At 36.4% G+C, this 16,740-nt stretch overlaps 2 protein-coding genes across 8 annotated transcripts in view; both read right to left on the bottom strand.

Moving 5' to 3' along the window:
• The window catches only part of entpd1 (ectonucleoside triphosphate diphosphohydrolase 1), a 23,807-nt gene extending 20,076 nt beyond the window's left edge, over positions 1-3,731 (bottom strand). The window contains exon 1 of the mRNA XM_007562392.2: positions 3,394-3,731. Coding sequence (XP_007562454.1) covers positions 3,394-3,409 — 16 coding nt within the window. The 5' untranslated portion in view covers positions 3,410-3,731. The remainder of the gene's footprint in view (positions 1-3,393) is intronic.
• Positions 3,732-14,196: 10,465 nt separating this feature from the next.
• The window catches only part of ptprea (protein tyrosine phosphatase receptor type Ea), a 69,100-nt gene continuing 66,556 nt past the window's right edge, over positions 14,197-16,740 (bottom strand). For all 7 annotated transcript variants that reach the window (XM_007562394.2, XM_007562397.2, XM_007562396.2 and 4 more), the window contains 2 exons: positions 16,582-16,717; positions 14,197-15,551 (listed from right to left, as the gene is read on the bottom strand). In XM_007562394.2, the coding sequence (XP_007562456.1) occupies positions 15,477-15,551; positions 16,582-16,717 (211 nt within the window). In that variant the 3' untranslated portion in view covers positions 14,197-15,476. The remainder of the gene's footprint in view (positions 15,552-16,581; positions 16,718-16,740) is intronic.

Genomic DNA, 16,740 nt, shown 5'->3' with positions numbered 1-16,740 from the left:
ATCGCAGTTTACTAATTTGTATTTGTAAATTCAAAGATTAAACTCACAGCATCAGATTGTTGCTATGGTAACAAAACAATCTAACTATGAATATTGTTCTTTGAAGTGTTACAAAGTAAACTTGCCAGCTCCTTAAAATCTTGTATTAAATGTTAAACAATTTAAAATAATTTAATTTATGCATACCTAAAGAATTGAATAAAATTTAACAGCATCGGTAATCTCAATAAACAAGTGTTACATTTATGTATCTGTGGTCTGTTTTAAATTATTAGCATTTATGGGGCCCTTGAAGCCCTTGGCCCTGATGGAGCCACTGACTTAATTTGGATCAAACAGAAGTGAAAATTTGTTGTTTTTAGACTAGTTGTAGGTTTAAATAGCATTTCACTGGACATCTTTTCCTGTAACATATAATTACACAGTAATACTTTTACATTTCCTGTCAACGTAACATCTTTTAATACAAAAACATGGTGGACCGCTGGTGGACCGACTTGACGCCCCGACCACCGGGCTTAACAAGTTTTCTGGGGGAAACTCTGCTCTACATAAAAAAACGTGAGAGGCTTTTTCAGATGTACTGCAATACTGACTGCTACAGGGGATTATTTCTGTCATCAGCAATTACAACTCCTTGAAGAACCGTGAATAATATGATTTATAAGCAACTTTGGAATTATTTAAAAAAAAAGTTAAATTTAATTTTGAATTTAATTATTTAACATTAAGACATTATCTTGTCTATTGTTTTGCTAGACATGGAAGTGATATTTTTAAATGAAACATTTTTATAAATATGGGTAGAATTGCTTTAGTATCAAAAATCATCAATTTTGAGTTTGAAATGTTTGTGTCGTGACAACCCTACAAATCTGACCACGAGTACCACCCCCCATGTTCTTTTTCTGAATTAATGAAATTGATTTTTCATAAAGGACAAGGTTAGTCTGGATATGCTTAATAAATTAAATCACAATTCTGCATTACACTTTTTATTGTCGTCTAATATTAAATTAAATTAAGGGAGCACTGACTGGGAGCATAGACTGGCAGCACTGCGATGCTGCCAGTCTATGCATACTGTTTTCTGTCTGGTTCATAGTTAAAAAAGTCCAGTACACTTGCAACATTTGAAGAAGCAGAGTTGGGTTCAGTTGCCTCAAACTTCCTCTCCACAGCAGTGCATTCTGACTGAGTTCACTGTGAAAATTGATCCACAGGAGACTGAGTCAGACTTGCATAGTGAGTTGAGTTTCTTACAGTTTATTAGTAAAATGAGAATAAATAAAATCCTTATAAATTTGTGTTGTTGCAGAGTAATAACATATTTGAGCCGAAATGAAAGAATAAATATATCCCCACTAAAGAGGGATTTCTTTTACTTTCCCATTTCTGCTCCATTGATAATGCAAACACGCATGTATTGGATTTCCAGCAGAGATAAACACTGTATGGTAACATAGAAAAGAGAGGAAGAGGATGCCAAACCAACGGGAGTTGTGAAACCAGAGTCAAATGAGGGTGAACCTACTGTCTCCTCCTAAACCTCTTGATTCAAATCGGTGACAGTAACATTCATGAACTGGGCTAAAACGGCTTGAAGCAGACCAACTAGAGGTTATTTTAGATTGAAAAACAAAATCATGGTTGTCTGAACATTACATTTTAAATATCTGAAACAAAGGTTATTTTAGTTTTGGTCTAGGAAAGTTGTTGATTAGAAAGGTATCCCTCAGGAAATCCTCAGTATGCATGTCAAGTGATGGCAATATTGCAATTGACCCAGAGTTAGAAATTTTTGGTTAGTGTACTGGCGTCAAATCTGTAAGCTAATTTCACATCAAATCATGACAGTATGAACATTTTATTAGGTTTCTCACTTTCATCAAAGATATTTTTCACCACAGCAATTAGGTCTTTATTTTTGGGCCATAGTGAAACAAAGAGCATGTGGACTTCCCACAGGGAAGTGGTTTTGCCTTTTTAAAGTCAGGGTGGACAGGTTGTCACTAACTCTCTGTTGAACAAGTTTAAATGGGTACAGCCAAACATTAAGGTTTGAAGTGATGGTGATTATAACGTACATTTCAGCACAGCGCCAACACAGATACGTTTGTGCCAATGTGCATATCTTTGATACTTAGCCAAAATTAATTCCTTTAAAATTAATTCATAATGAATTAATTAGATATTTATAGCGTAAATATCAAAGACAAACGGGTGGATTTAACCAGCCCTTTCCTATAATTAAAGATACTGGTTCAAGTAATTCAAATTAGAAATTAATACACTCTTTATGCTGTTATTTCTTAATTTTATTCATACTTCTTGAAGTTCTAAGAAGTTAAAAAGTTTTGAGATGCTATGTTGTTTGAAATCGGCATGTTTCCAACTGTAATACAAGATGCAGTTAATGACAAATCATAGCTTACTCGCTCTAAAATGGCATGATCTGGAAATATTTGTTGCAGTTATTTGTACGGTACTTTCTCCGCCCCACCTGGATTATATTTACAATGTAAAAAGAACAAGCTCTGTAATCTGGTTCTATTTATTTTAAAATGTTGTTATCTTTTCAATCAGTCTTAAATAAATCAGTCAAAATCTGGATTGGGAGGTTAGATAGAGCTGGACCAGAAGTTAGTAAATCCTAAAAACTGGGTCATCGATGTCTAACTACACTCGTTAGACTTTAACTATTGTTATAACATTACATTTATGATAAACAGAAAGTACCAGAAACAGAAAAAACTCTCCTCCTCCCCCTCTTACTCTTTGTACACAAATATATTTTTAAAAAGATCTTTTAATTCAATATTTTTTACTAAATAAGAAATTATTGTATTCCGTTTTTGATGGCTTAATTTCTTCCACTGAACATAACTTCGGCTTGATAAAGGAATATTTAAAAATACTGCTTATTTTATTGACTTTTAACTGAACCTGATAGCTCTGCTAATGGGATGTTTTCCACAAAAATAGATTCTCAAGCGGAAACTCTACTCAGCTATTTGCTTTTATTGAGATATGCGGACAATTAAACTTAAGGCAACCCCCATCAGATAACATCATTAACCTAATGATCTGCCACTGGCTGGATTATAAAAACAAACAAGAACACTCATCACACTAATTCAGTCATAGTAAAATAAGATCGCCATAAAACAGCACATGATTCTGTCGTCTGTAGGGTTCCAATAACACACTCTGTAAAAGTCACACACCTGCTTCAAACCGTTACAGTATCCTCTACAGTTATATACAGCACATGCTCAACAGATACGTCAATACATGCTGCTTGTTCATCCTACTACTGGTTACGTTGACAGAAACAGATTTCCGACTTTAGATAGATCTTGCGCTTGCACCCAGTCACAGCAGTACACCTACCTCTTTGTGCAGACATGGGTCCTTTCTCAGCAGTAACACAATGCTCTTTCTATCCTGTGCCCCTTGCTGTTTCCCTTTCTCTCTCTCTTCCTCTCTCTCTTCAGCCCTCTCTTCCTCTTTCTCTGTGGTAACACAGCACCTCCTTTCAAATACACTTGCTTTATTAGGAGAAGCAGAGCTTCTCTCCTCCCTCCTGCTCAGCCCACCTCCCCCCTTCTTCCAGGCGCCTTTAGCTTTTCCTTCTGTTTACCCCTTCTTCATCATTTCCCTCTCTATACCTTTGTCATTCCCTCCACTATATTGTCACTCTTTGAAAGGTTACCATAGCTTTCATATGCCTCCACTTTCTTCACCTTCCTTTAATATTTCTCCCTGACCAAACTGTCTGTCTTCCCTCACTATAACTGTCATCTTTATGACTCTCTTTGTCGTTGTCTGTTTCTTTTTAAATTGGGTCAACAAGAAGGCACTGTTGAGATCTGGTTGGAATCTGGAACTGAACCTGGAGGCATACTGAACTCCTTCTTCAGTCTAAAAGCACCTGATAGCCACCATCCTGCTTGTCTTATTATATTTAAGCTTTCTGAATAAAACTACTAACCTCTTTTGATGCCTACAGAATTAACTTTCAGACATTGTTAGCTTTTCACACAGAGGATGACCACAACCCTCCCGGGGCCGTGACTCTGTTTACCTGTGTGGTGTATTTACCTGCCTCTGACAAGGCCACACAGTATCAAATCCTGGACACATTCACGCTTTTTTTTAAACACATATTGCAGTCCAACCACTGCGATAAACCTTCTTCCTCTTGCTTTGTTTCTCGTGTGAGAACCAAACTCAACATCAGCACAACACGCCTGATATATGGGTGTGATCTGTAGTCATGCTGTCCCTACAGCACATTCTGTACAGCTGGTAGTGAAACAGTAATGAAACCACAGAGGGAGCATAATGTTTGCTTTGTGCAATGTTCGGAAATAAAAGGCATCCCATTGTTATGACAGCTGTAATCCTCATTTAATGATGCTTTAAATGACAGGCAGAATATTTTCTACAGGAAGGTTTTAATGCTCAGCTTTAATGCTCCATCAGTCTGTCATTTAATATAAGAATCATCATTAGTTGGAGGACAAATCTTTTACAGTGCCTTGCTGAGGTATTCTTAGCACTTGAACTTTTGACTCATTTTATTTCTTTACAGCCACAAACTTTAAAATATTTCATTTGGATTTAATGAGACGTGCCAAATTAAAGGTGCACCAAAGTAGAGTGGAAGAAATAATACATACATGGTTTTTCTTCTCTAGTCTAATTTCTCTATAAAAATCCATTGCAACCACTTGTCTCTAGAAGTCACCAATTTGATAAAATGTTCACTTATGGGTTAGTTAATTTCGGTATAAATATAGCTTCTCTTTGACCACAATAGTAGTTTATTAGTAGTTTATTAGAAAGCATTAGTGAACAAAGAGCATCCACCCTGCAACACAGCAGATGGGTCTGGGTTTGTGTTGCGAAGAAGCCTTTTAGTGCTTCGTTAAATTGGAAGCAATTTCCTATGCTTTGAACATCTCAAAAATTCTAAGAGGTTGCTGCCTACCCAAACCAAAAGGAAGAGCAAGACAGCTTTTACCAGAGAACCAGCCAATAAGTCATTGATAACCTGCAGGAGAGACAATAGGACAACTCTTAGTCATACACGCTCCACTAAACTGGCTCTTATGGAAGTGTGGCAAGGCAAAAGAAAGCCAAAGAAGTTCTGTTTCCAGATTGCTCCAGCCATGTAGCAAGCCCAACAAACATGTGGAAAGAGCTCTGGTCAGATCAGACACATAAAGACGCATTGTGCTATGGAGAATCTTTTCTTCAGCAGGGACAGAGAAGCTGTTGATTTGATAGGAAGATGGACAGAAATAAAAACAAGCCTAAATTACCATCTGATAATATTAATTACATTTTAAGACAATTATTGAAATTAGGTCCTTCACAACACACTATTGTAGATTATCAGTCATCCAAAACAGGACAAGTGCTAAAGTAGAACACAACTCTGTAGTTAATTAACAACTCGAGGACAAAGAGCTCTCTTTTAAAAAAAGGCGATGTGAATTTTGGACAGGAAAGACACATGGTTTACGAGAGGAGAGAAAGAAGCCATCTAGTATGATGAGCATAAAAACCAACACTGAACGGAGGCGGTGACCTCAGGCCTGTCTAACACCTTTGATGCAGCCTCGACTCGTCTCCTCAGGAGGTTTAACAGCAATTCACACCTTTAGACACGTGCCCAAAACAACCTACAGAGATCACATTTGGAACTAACGTTGTCTTTTCACATTAACAGTTAATGTTGGTGAAGCAAGCCCTACTAAAACAATGTTCTCCGTATGTGTTTCTTAGAAAATGTGTTCTTACCCTAATTCTCAGATTTCTAAACAGCTGCCAAGATTTTCAAATCAAGTATCCATAGAAAGACAGGTTGAAAGTTTTATTTACGTAAGGCAGCGAAGCATGTTGTGGATATTATAGATATTGGATCATCGACCCACACATTAAACTGAACAGAAAGTGGGGCCAGAGACTCGTGACCTTAATGGCTCTGTGTTATTGTTATGACTAATATTTGTGGGCCTGATGCTCCCTATACATGTTCAGAATCGAAGAAACTTTTTGGTTGAGAAATGAAACATCTTCAAGAAGCAAAAAAAAAAAGTCCAGTTGCCTTCTACCAAAGTACTTAAGATTCCACATAACAGTTTGCATTAGCATCAACTTGCACCACCAAATGTGCAAACAATTCTGTATAGTAAGGAATATTTGCGCCACTATAATTCACTTATAGCTCATGTTCAACAGCACTTCATTTTGGTGCATATAAAGCAACACAACAAAAGGACCTTATCACTGCTGTTTGTAAAAAGGGGAAAAATAAACTCCTAACTTTACATGTGAAGAGATTAAATTAAAAAAAAATATTATTTTTGTGATTTGTGGACTTACATTCTAATATGACTTAAAATGTCTAAGCTACAAATTGGTGTTGGGAGGTGCTCCACACAAGACTAACAGATTTAATGGGGGGTTGTAGCCCCGGAGTCTGTTATTTCTTAACTTCCTGTAATATTAATGGAAGTGTTTGCACTGAGGCAAAACATCTTCTAAAAACAATGCCCACCTCAGCCTCATCCTGTTTATTGTACAGGATGGACGCACTATCAGTCTTAAAATTAGTTTTGTTCTTTAGATCATATTTATCTTCTGCTTTGTATTAAAAATATGTTTACATGCACGCATTGTACTGTTCTAGATCTAATTAACACAGAATTTTGGCAATTTTCATCTTCCATTTTGGAAGATTTCATCTGGAATGCACCAGAAGTTGAAATACAATTGTCCACAAACAGACTAATGTACAACATCAGTAAATTAATATGTTGCCACAGAGTTTGGCTGTGCAAAATGCAGATGAATACATTGGTATCTCTACATGTTGATATCCTGGTCTATGACAACATTATTTTGTCATAGACAAATTAATGTTGTCTCTGGACAAATGAATGACTATGACAAATTAAAGTCTGACTAATCAAGTCTGACTTGTCTGACTTTAATTCGATCAAGATGCTGTGGTTTGGCCTTTTCCCATGAGACATCTTTAAGATTTAATTAGACTTTTTACCCTGGGGCCCAATAAGTTTTTATATTTTTTCCACTTTCAAACCTCCTTATCTTCTTAGTTACTTAAGACTTAATCCTTATATTTTCTTGATTCTTTCTTTTTATAGGAAAGACAAAATATACTATAGCTTTCAAAACGGTAAGTTACAAAGTCAAATATTTGGGATGATAATTGTTGCCAATTAACATTACAGTCCCTCTCATAAAAATAGTAAAATAGTGTAGTGTAGTGGTGTAGTGAGGTCTTTAAAGTTTGTCTATAAGTGTTACCTTTTTGAAACTGTGCAAGTAGGTAGTGATCTCATTTGTCACATGTCATTGTTTCCTCATTTTACAAATGCTTCCAGGGTTTAAGTAACAGTTCCTCACAGACATGTGAGGGCCTCCAGAAGATGAGAAAGAACATGAGGGAGTTGTGAGAGTTTGACCACATGTATTTGTCATTTAATCACATAAAAAGTGAATAAATCAGTGTTCTAACTCTGGCCTCCCTCGCTGACTGGTGCCTAGAAGACTTACAGCTGGAAAACGACTGCTTAATGAAATCCAACTGTATAGGCAGTATATCATGTTTAATGTTTAATATTTCCTGTTTGTCTGCTCAGAGGTTGTAAATAGAAACAATGTACACAGTTTAACTTGTAGACATCTTTCTCCACATTAAGAGATGTCCAAAAGCCACATAATATGTAAAGGCTGTATTTACTAGCTTACTTACTGACTGGAGGTTTGTTGTAATACACTGAAGAGTTTGAATACGATGCGTTCTTTTTCAGAAATGAATCAAGAAAAGGAATTTGACTTTGATGGCTTTCGTTAAGCTGTGTACACAAATTTGTGTGCACAACTTGGCTTAAAAAAAGAGAAAAAAATAAGCTGATGAAATGCCAAAGATGTGATGCCGTTTCATGAAACCAAAGAGTGACGGGCCCCTGCTTTATGACTCCAGTTTGTGCAGAATTTTCTTGGGAAGTGGGGAGCGAAGCTAATTTGCACTTATTTTAAAAGGACATCAAAGGTTCATGTCTGTGGTGATTTAAATGGGTTTTGTGTGCATCCTGCTGGAGTAGAGACAGCTGGACAGACATTTCAGCTGACACTGTCCTCCTGTTTTTCATCTGACAGTTCAAAGACTTCTGGCTTTTCTGTGTAATTATGCTGCTTGGCATTTCAGCCCAGATGTTCAATGATTTAAGCTTCCTCCTGGATAAAGTCATAAGGTGGGGCATTCCACTTGTGTGGCTTTGTTTTGCATGTTTTGGAAAGAATCTTGCCTGTGTTTTTAAGAGATGCTTTAGGCTCATTTTTATTGTGGTCCTTGAACTGTACACAGCAAGATTAATATGCATTCAACACATGTCCGTGGCTGTAATAAAGACAGTAAGCATTGATTTTGTAGCATTAGTAGCTATATAACCATACACTAAAACCAAAGAACTACGAGGCACTTTGTATGTTCTAATGCTCCAACAGTGTATTTCACTCACATGTGAGAAATTATCAGTTACATTTTTGGAGGTTGGATGTTAATTACAATCAGTCACAATGATGCTAGTGCTATTTTTAAGCTATGGGGTGAGTAGGTGCATCATATTGACATCTACTGCAGCAACAGCGCTTTTTTGATTACGTATACATGTTTTTGTGACTGTTTTTGAAAGCTTTCATGGTTTCCTGGTATTTCTTCTGAGTTTCGCATAAGGCTTCTTTTTGCTTTGTTTCACTGCCTGTCATAAATTAAAACTTTCGGCCCTGCTTTTTATGGAACATGTTGGATTTGAAAATCTTGACAGCTGTTTAGAAATGTCAAAATTAGGGTAAGTATACATTTTCTAAGAAACAGATGGAGAATTGTTTTAGTAGAGCTTGCTGTATCAGTGTTAGCTGTTAATTGCGAAAAGACGTTAAACAGTTTCAAAGGTGATCTCCAATTTGTTTTAAAATAACAGTAAATTCCTGTTTTACTGTGACCTGGTTTTCACAGACACGGTGTTGTAAGATTTGACCCTATTTAGTAATCCCAAGCAACATGAAAAAGGATATGAGAAGTTTAAGAATACCAAGGGCTCAAAGAGGAAAAGGAGAAGTTGTGACTGCTAAGTGGTACAAGGGAGTGTTGATGCACAGATGTAACCCCAAAACTGATGAAATGGGAGCTTTCATACCTGACTATAAAAATACCAGATATTGTTTTAAAAATAGACTAAAAAATAAATTTAAACGTTGACTATGAACTACTTAAAAGCTGTTCCACTCGCACTTTAAAAAGTGTCAGTAAGTAAATCTGCTGATGTGCATATAACTTTTTCCTAACCTTTACCTTGTCTGTGAGGAACCACGTTAAACTGGGTTTGGTTTTATAGTTAGATTGAACTGGAATTTGTAATTGTATCAGGGTCTTATTCTGACTGTATAATGAGAAGCATTGATGTGATTTTAATTCTGCCCAAGTTGGACTCTATATAACTTAATTTAAATTACCTTGTAAAGGACCTTCAGGTGACATTTGTTGTGATTTAGTGCCATCCCAAAAAAAGCCAAAGTAAATAGGAGCTGTCATCTTTGATTGAAAGAAAAATGACTACTGTTACTGGCTTCTTATGTTTCATTTCTAATTTAAAAGGTTTCTTTAGTTCCACCGGATAGGTGGGTAGCTACCTTTTTAACTAAGTGATGGCTCTAAAGGATATGAGAACAGATTTAAACTGTTGAAAATCATCAATGTTGTTTTTTTTAATTATTTAAACTCCAAGGAGCAAAGCAAGTATTTGTTCAGATTATTCCGAATCCCAAGTCCAAGACCCATTGGTTTCTGGCAGATGCTTTTTAAATTTTCATTAAACAATTTTTCGTATTCAGCCTTCACCCTGTTCATCAAATCATGCAATATATTTTCTGAAAAATAAGATTAGACAGCATATTTGACTGATAATGCAATAGTGGTGTATAATATCAGTTGTAATGCAGTTTTGGTGCCGTTGTGTCACATTACCATTTCAGTAAGAGCTGCATGATTGAGTTATTGCAGACATAAGCTGTCTGTTCAATGGTTTTAGTGCACCAAGATGCTCCGCTGTGAAAGAGAGAGCAAGAGAGTAAGAGTGAATTTAACAAGTCGTAAGAGTGAATTTAACAAGTCGTAAGGAAAGCAGTGAAGCTTCAAAAAGACGTGCAGAAGATACCATCTGTGAAGATTGGCAGACAAGATCTCTGAGTTAATTCTCAGAACAGTTATATGCCCCCGTGTCTATTTTCCTCTGATCTTCCATCAGTTAACGCCACTCATTCAAGAGACAAGTCTGATAATATAAATGGTTTAAATGAAACCAAAGTTAATTAAAACTTTTCCCTATTAATATAAAGCACTTTGCTTTTAATACAGTGTAACGGGGTGCTTTTGTTGATGCTACTTTATATGATTACTAGATGTGTGCCGATCGATCAGCCACCGATTTATAATCGTCCGATTTCCGTGAAAAAGCCAAAACCAATCACATGCATCTCGCTTCACAGCCTGTGTGTGCAGCTTACCTCCTTTTTCCTTCACACTGCGCAAGCACACGACAACAAATCCTAAGCGATGTGGTGTGGAACTATAATGCTCAGAGTGAATGGGGAAATTTGCGTGTTGCGATGGGGAAATACCTTTGGGGTGAAGCACGTCAAAATGCATCAACACAACAAATTTACTATGACATTTAAAAAACAGTTGACGGAGTATGGCTATATCAAGGCTCACTGCAGGAAAAAAAAAAAGATAGCCGGAGTGGTCAGACAGCAGGTACAGCAGCACACAACTACCAACACTCACCCGGATCAGCATGACGGTCAGAAAGCTAAGCAGATAACTCAAAAAATAATTTAGGTCAATGAGCTAGCGGTGGAAGACGCTGGGTTCTGCTCTCGTTGTTGGACCGCCGCTACGCACTAGTGGTGGTAATATTTCATAGACGTAGAACCCGTTCAAACTCCACCAGTGAACTCTCACATTGAACGTCTGCTTAAAGCTTCAGCATGTAAATTAAACAAGAATATATAAGATTTTACATATGTATTAAAATTTTCACTGTGTCCTAACATAAGCCAGATAATCTCAGAAAAAAAATTTTTTAGCTCCTCTGCCTTCTCCTGACATAATGCAGAATTACTCAGTTCGTTCCGAAACAACCAGTCAGAACCAGGACAGAACAATTAGCCATGCTCTTAGGAAGCTTTGATTTCGTAACTCAGGATTGCTTATTTTTGATGCAACCTGCATTTGACTTTGAACGAATGTCTCCTTTATTACTTGACATTATTTGATATAGAGAGTGTTGTGAGATTTATTTGACTCATGTATAAGTTAGGGTACTGAGAACCTTACTGTTGAATATTATTTTACTGATTGCAGGTTTTTCAATTGTCTTTTTGACTGAATAGCTGCTATATTGTGCCTGCAATATTTTGCATGTTTTATGTCTAAATTAGGTGAATTTACTGTCAGACCATTTGATTTGATTTGATTTTATAGCACAATCTGGGGATATAAACAGGAGCTTTGTACTGACAAATACACAAAAAAGGAAGTAAAAAGTAAAATATAGTTTCTTACCTGAGAAACATTATACTTCATATTCAATACCTGTGGTTGCCCCAGTGGTCTGGATGTTGACTCTGCTAAATTAAATTTTGGCAGAATAGTTGAGCATCAAGCATACTTCAAGTCTTGGGTATGTCAGCATATTTAATAGGTAGGGGTTGTGCTTGACACAGATTAATTGCACATACTAATTAAACCAATCCGGGTCAAGCGTGATCAAGATTGTCTACCACCTCATTTCTCTGTTTATCTCTAAGTGACAACCTTTGTCCCACGAATTTTACAATGTTTAACGCAAAGCACCATGTTTACGAACAAGAAGAACAAGCTTTTCTTAAAGCTTATCAACACACGATTGCTGGACACACTGACATACATTATGAGCCAAATGATCAACAAGTCATATGAAAACTGAGTCATCATGCTATTGTTACTCCAGTACTTCAGCTTCAGGTGAAAACATTGACAGCAGGAGGAAGATGTGTGTTTCTATTGGACTACATATGTTAAAGGGGATAGATGCAGCTTTAGAAACAAGTGACAAAGCTATCAGATTTTAGAATACCAGACTTCTGCTTATTTGCTCTGGTAAAAGGCTTTGAGTTTTATCTGTAGGATCTCCTGTAAGAGCTAGGAAAAAAATAAGTAATATTCCAGTTATTTTTATGTGTTCCTCTTATTCGGCATCCTGGTTCCAAATCGCTACCATTAAATAAACTTCAGCATATTTTGGATAAAAGGAAATGCCAACTTGAGTTCATTACACAAATGCCCAGTATTGTTACAAAATAGTTTCCAAAAGCCAGACATGAAAAGACTGCAGTAAAGCGCTCACAGCTCAGGCCAGCTTGCTTCATTTTCCAGACTTTGTTCAAAAGAAAATGGAAAGCTTTGTAAGTAAAAATATGTCACTAAAACGAAGTTCGTTTTTAGGGTTAATACATAATTCATGTGACCTCTTTGCTCATCCTGAGCACTTTTTTTTTTTCCAGCAGGGAGTAGCCGTCTCTGTGGAGCTGGCCACTTCTCCGAGGAAGTGAAAATTGTCAACAAAGAAGCTTTCTGTTACATTACTGTTTAAAAAATAGAAACCGTAACGTGTAACAAAATTAGCACAGATTTGCTCTTTCCATTGTTTGCTGATATTGATTAAAAGACTGTTCTGTATAAAAAACACTAGAAACAAATGACAAAGCTATGCAGCTTTTTAAATACCAGACTTTATAAACCATAAGCAGTTCATAAATTGTATGATACATTTTGGTTCAAAATGTCTCTCTTAATGTGCACAATTTGGTTTTGGTTCCTGTAGTTTTTCTGATGAATGCCACCAAGAAGCTGTGTTCTGACTCCATTTACTCTGAGACCCAGAAGGTACCCCGAGTTGAGGTTGGTTGAAATGAAAAATCATTTAAATCAAACCAATAAGGCATTCTTTTAGATGGTTTCATAGTGATTGCAGTACAAAGTAAATGTAAACTATATGCACTTAAGGCTGGCTTTACAGTGAATGTGTTTCTCCTTGTTGGAAATCAGCCAGTCAAGTGTGGTGCGTCACAATTGATCAAAACAGATTTTTTTTTTTGAATCTGATTAACTCTGACTTATGACCAATAGAAGACTAATATTCTGAGCACTTAACTGTTTAAAATGAAGTCAGAGCAGAGGAAGTACAGCAATAGAAGCAGCATTGTTAAAAACCCATTTTCTACAAAAAAGATGTTCATTCATTCAAACTATAAGATAGCAATACTTGACAGTACATCAAATTTATTCTGTTATGCCATTTTGAACTTCGAAGTTGTCTAAAATGTAACATGCTGGATTTGGAGATGTTTTGCTGAGACGACTGAAGTGGTTAGAAACTTGTATTGGCAGATAAAATCTTTTTTCCCCAGAACTACTGATTAGTGATTAATGTCTCACTGCTTGTTTATTTGTGATCAGTTTGCATGAATCTCTGCATTCCACCACAACAGCATTTTACCCTTTGCTTTTCACAAAAAAACCCCACACCAAATAATTCACCAACTTATTGGTTTGATGTGCGGTGCCCTCTGCTGGCTCATTCCAATATCATTCCCATTTGAAAATAATGCATAACTGGAAGATTGTTCATGTGTGTTCAGATGAAAAATGTAGCTTTGGTTCTAGTTATTTTATGACTATTGTAGGAATTAGAAAATTGTAATGGTACTTAAAACCACCAGGGTTTTTTTTTTTTTTGCAAGTTTTCTGTTGTTACCTACAACAGAAATGTTTTCTTTAAAAAAAATCGACACATGGTGAGTGTAGCCTCTTTTCTCTAAATGTACTGTTCTCCTGTAATTTGTCAGGGAAGAGTCAGTTACCCAAAGCAGATGCTTCCTATTGTTTCTAAACCGTATCACATTGAGCATGCCTTGAGGCCAATAATGACGCACAAAGTTGCAGCTGTATTTCTTCCATTGGTAAGCGTACACATTTCAGCCTTAAAGAGTGACAATGGTGGCTTGTCTTTGAACAAACCTACATTGTAAAGAAAATTCCACTAAAATCCAAAACATTTTTAGATGAATTTAATATTGCAACTTGCATTTTAAAGACACAGACAGTCCAAAACATGATAGACCACCCACAGAGAAAAAGAGAGAGCAAAGGCAAAGAGCTGGAGTCTAAACAAGCCCTCCACTCTGTTCCTCAAAATGACCATTTGAACAGAAATCAAGCCCTGGCAACATAGACTTGTGTTGTTTTGTTCAGTCTGTATCTCACAGTCACATACATGTAGTTTACAAAACTGGACCAATCACTTTACAGTTCCTTGCTCCATAGCCACTGGTCACTATGTTAGCACTTTGTCATGTAGTATTTACATGTAGCAAAAATAAAACTGTTAGGTGTTTGAGTACCAGATGGATCAGACTCTGTTCTAAAATCTATTTAAATTTTACATCCTGTCTTTTCTCGTTCCCATTCTTTATTTTGTAAACCAGTTTGGCAAAGAAACTGACAAAGGATCGTGTTTGTAACTCGTGGCTAGCATTTTTGTGTTTTGACTGTGCAACATAAAATTAGACTTTTCTGCACTCTGTATCCATAGGTGACTTGTAGGCATCATTCTTTTTAACTTATGGCACTAATTAACAATAATTTAAACATGAAAAAACCACAATCTGTGTTAAAGGTTCTTGGCAAAAACTTTTACTACTGTGCTTTTTTAATGTGCAGTGATTCTTAGTACTTTTTGCTGTATACAGATAAAAGGCAGGTTCTGTCTGTCTGGGTTGGCTAGCTGAATTAATTTGTAAAAGCCAGGCTCAGCATCACCACCTCAGACTTTTGTTCTCTGCAATATGGCTGTCATTGTTATAAACATTTCTGACAGTATCTTGAAGAAAAAAACCCCCAACATTTTTATAATCTCAAATGTCAGCAGTAAATGAAAGATTCATAATTAGCAAAAAAATAATAAACATTAACACAAGCAAGGAATGTCAATACATAAATACATTTACAATAACTACATTTTTTAAAAACTATCAGTTCAAAATAAAACTCAGACATTTAAACAATGTTATAAAACAATATTATACAACAAATCGGAGATCAACTTTGTAGCAATGCTTAATACATGTTTTAAAATGTACACCATTAATCTGACTTTTCGTCCATTTACAATTTTCACCCTCTGACTATACCATACGTCACAGCAGAACAACAACTTGTGTTAATGGTAGGACAAGTGCATAGCAAAATAGAAGATCATTTGACAAGGTTAAGGAAACTGAAAACTGCAAAATTGGCTTTAAAAAACATTTAAAAACCAGGTTTAAGGCAAATTTTATTTAAAATTGGCATAGTCTGAGTAAATGTCAACAAAGTCTTGTACCACCCTGTAGCAGAAGTCATACTGTTCCTGTAGGGAAAGAAGAAACGTGGATTACATGGTGACCAGTAAAACGAGAAGCTGTACAACTTATTGAAAGAATACATTGTGCATATATACACACAAATGTAGAATCTGATCACTGCATTTCATAGAGGAGCTTGGGAATCCTAAGAAGATCCTTGATTTTTTTTCCATATTGAAACATCCATCCATCACTTTGTTGGTGGTTTATCTTAGCCTCATCACTATTAAAGTTTATCACAGTACTTTTTGTAAAATTCCTGTTTTACTTTTACTCCTGCCCCCTGGAGGTTGTTGCTCAGTTGTTTTAGGGTCTTGAAATATTCAAGCAGTTCTTTGACGATTGTAATATTGTGCAGCTCTATTATCTCATAAATGTTGGACTTAAAATCCACATGTTTGTAATCAAGTCCACTGACTGTAAAAACTCCAGTTTGGACAAAATATCTATAATTGTGAGGACATTAGGTGGAGCACAGTCACAATATTAATGTAGACCCTGTAATAGAGATGAAATGTTATTTTAAATACACAGTGTTGAAAAGGTAGATAACTGCCAAATAAAAATGAAGCACCCAGAAGAGATGAACACATCTGAGCAAAATCGGGTGTATTTGCTTGTCTGTGAAGGGCGATTAAAATGAATTTTTAAGGAGCAGGCATTTCTACTACAGAACCCAAAAGCCATTAATGTACATTTCTTATAGAGTTAGCGGAATGTTTGATAATCAAAACAGCGAGTCAAGGTCACCCAGTTACACAGGGTCCCTACTTAGCATTAGCAGCACTTTATGCTGTTTGATTGAGCAGCTGTCATTATAAGCTTGTATGTGCCCAGATGGTGGTATTAATTACCATGCATGTACAGATGAGTGAGGGCAGCCACCCTAACCCTATTGATGGTAGTTTGGTTTGTCTCTATTGACCTGCACTCAGTGGTTTTTCTGACTATTGGGGCCTGGCGGAGCTGTGGAAACTGACATACATATCTCTGATACATTTCTGATTATTGGCAATATCATATTCTTCTACTTACAACAGTTTGGACCATATGAGGCCTCTGCATGCGTAAACTCTTGACGGTTTGGAACACATCCAGCAGGCCTTCTGCTTTGACTCGCTCCAAGATATTGCTCAGTGCAATGAACGTACCTGTTCGCCCTGCACCAGCACTGTAGCATAAACACAAAATGTT

This window comes from Poecilia formosa, unplaced genomic scaffold, assembly GCF_000485575.1.
Source record: "Poecilia formosa unplaced genomic scaffold, Poecilia_formosa-5.1.2 Scaffold136, whole genome shotgun sequence".
Taxonomy (NCBI): domain Eukaryota; kingdom Metazoa; phylum Chordata; class Actinopteri; order Cyprinodontiformes; family Poeciliidae; genus Poecilia; species Poecilia formosa.
Note: the sequence above shows the minus strand (reverse complement) of the source record. Positions and strands in the feature narration are given on the sequence as shown.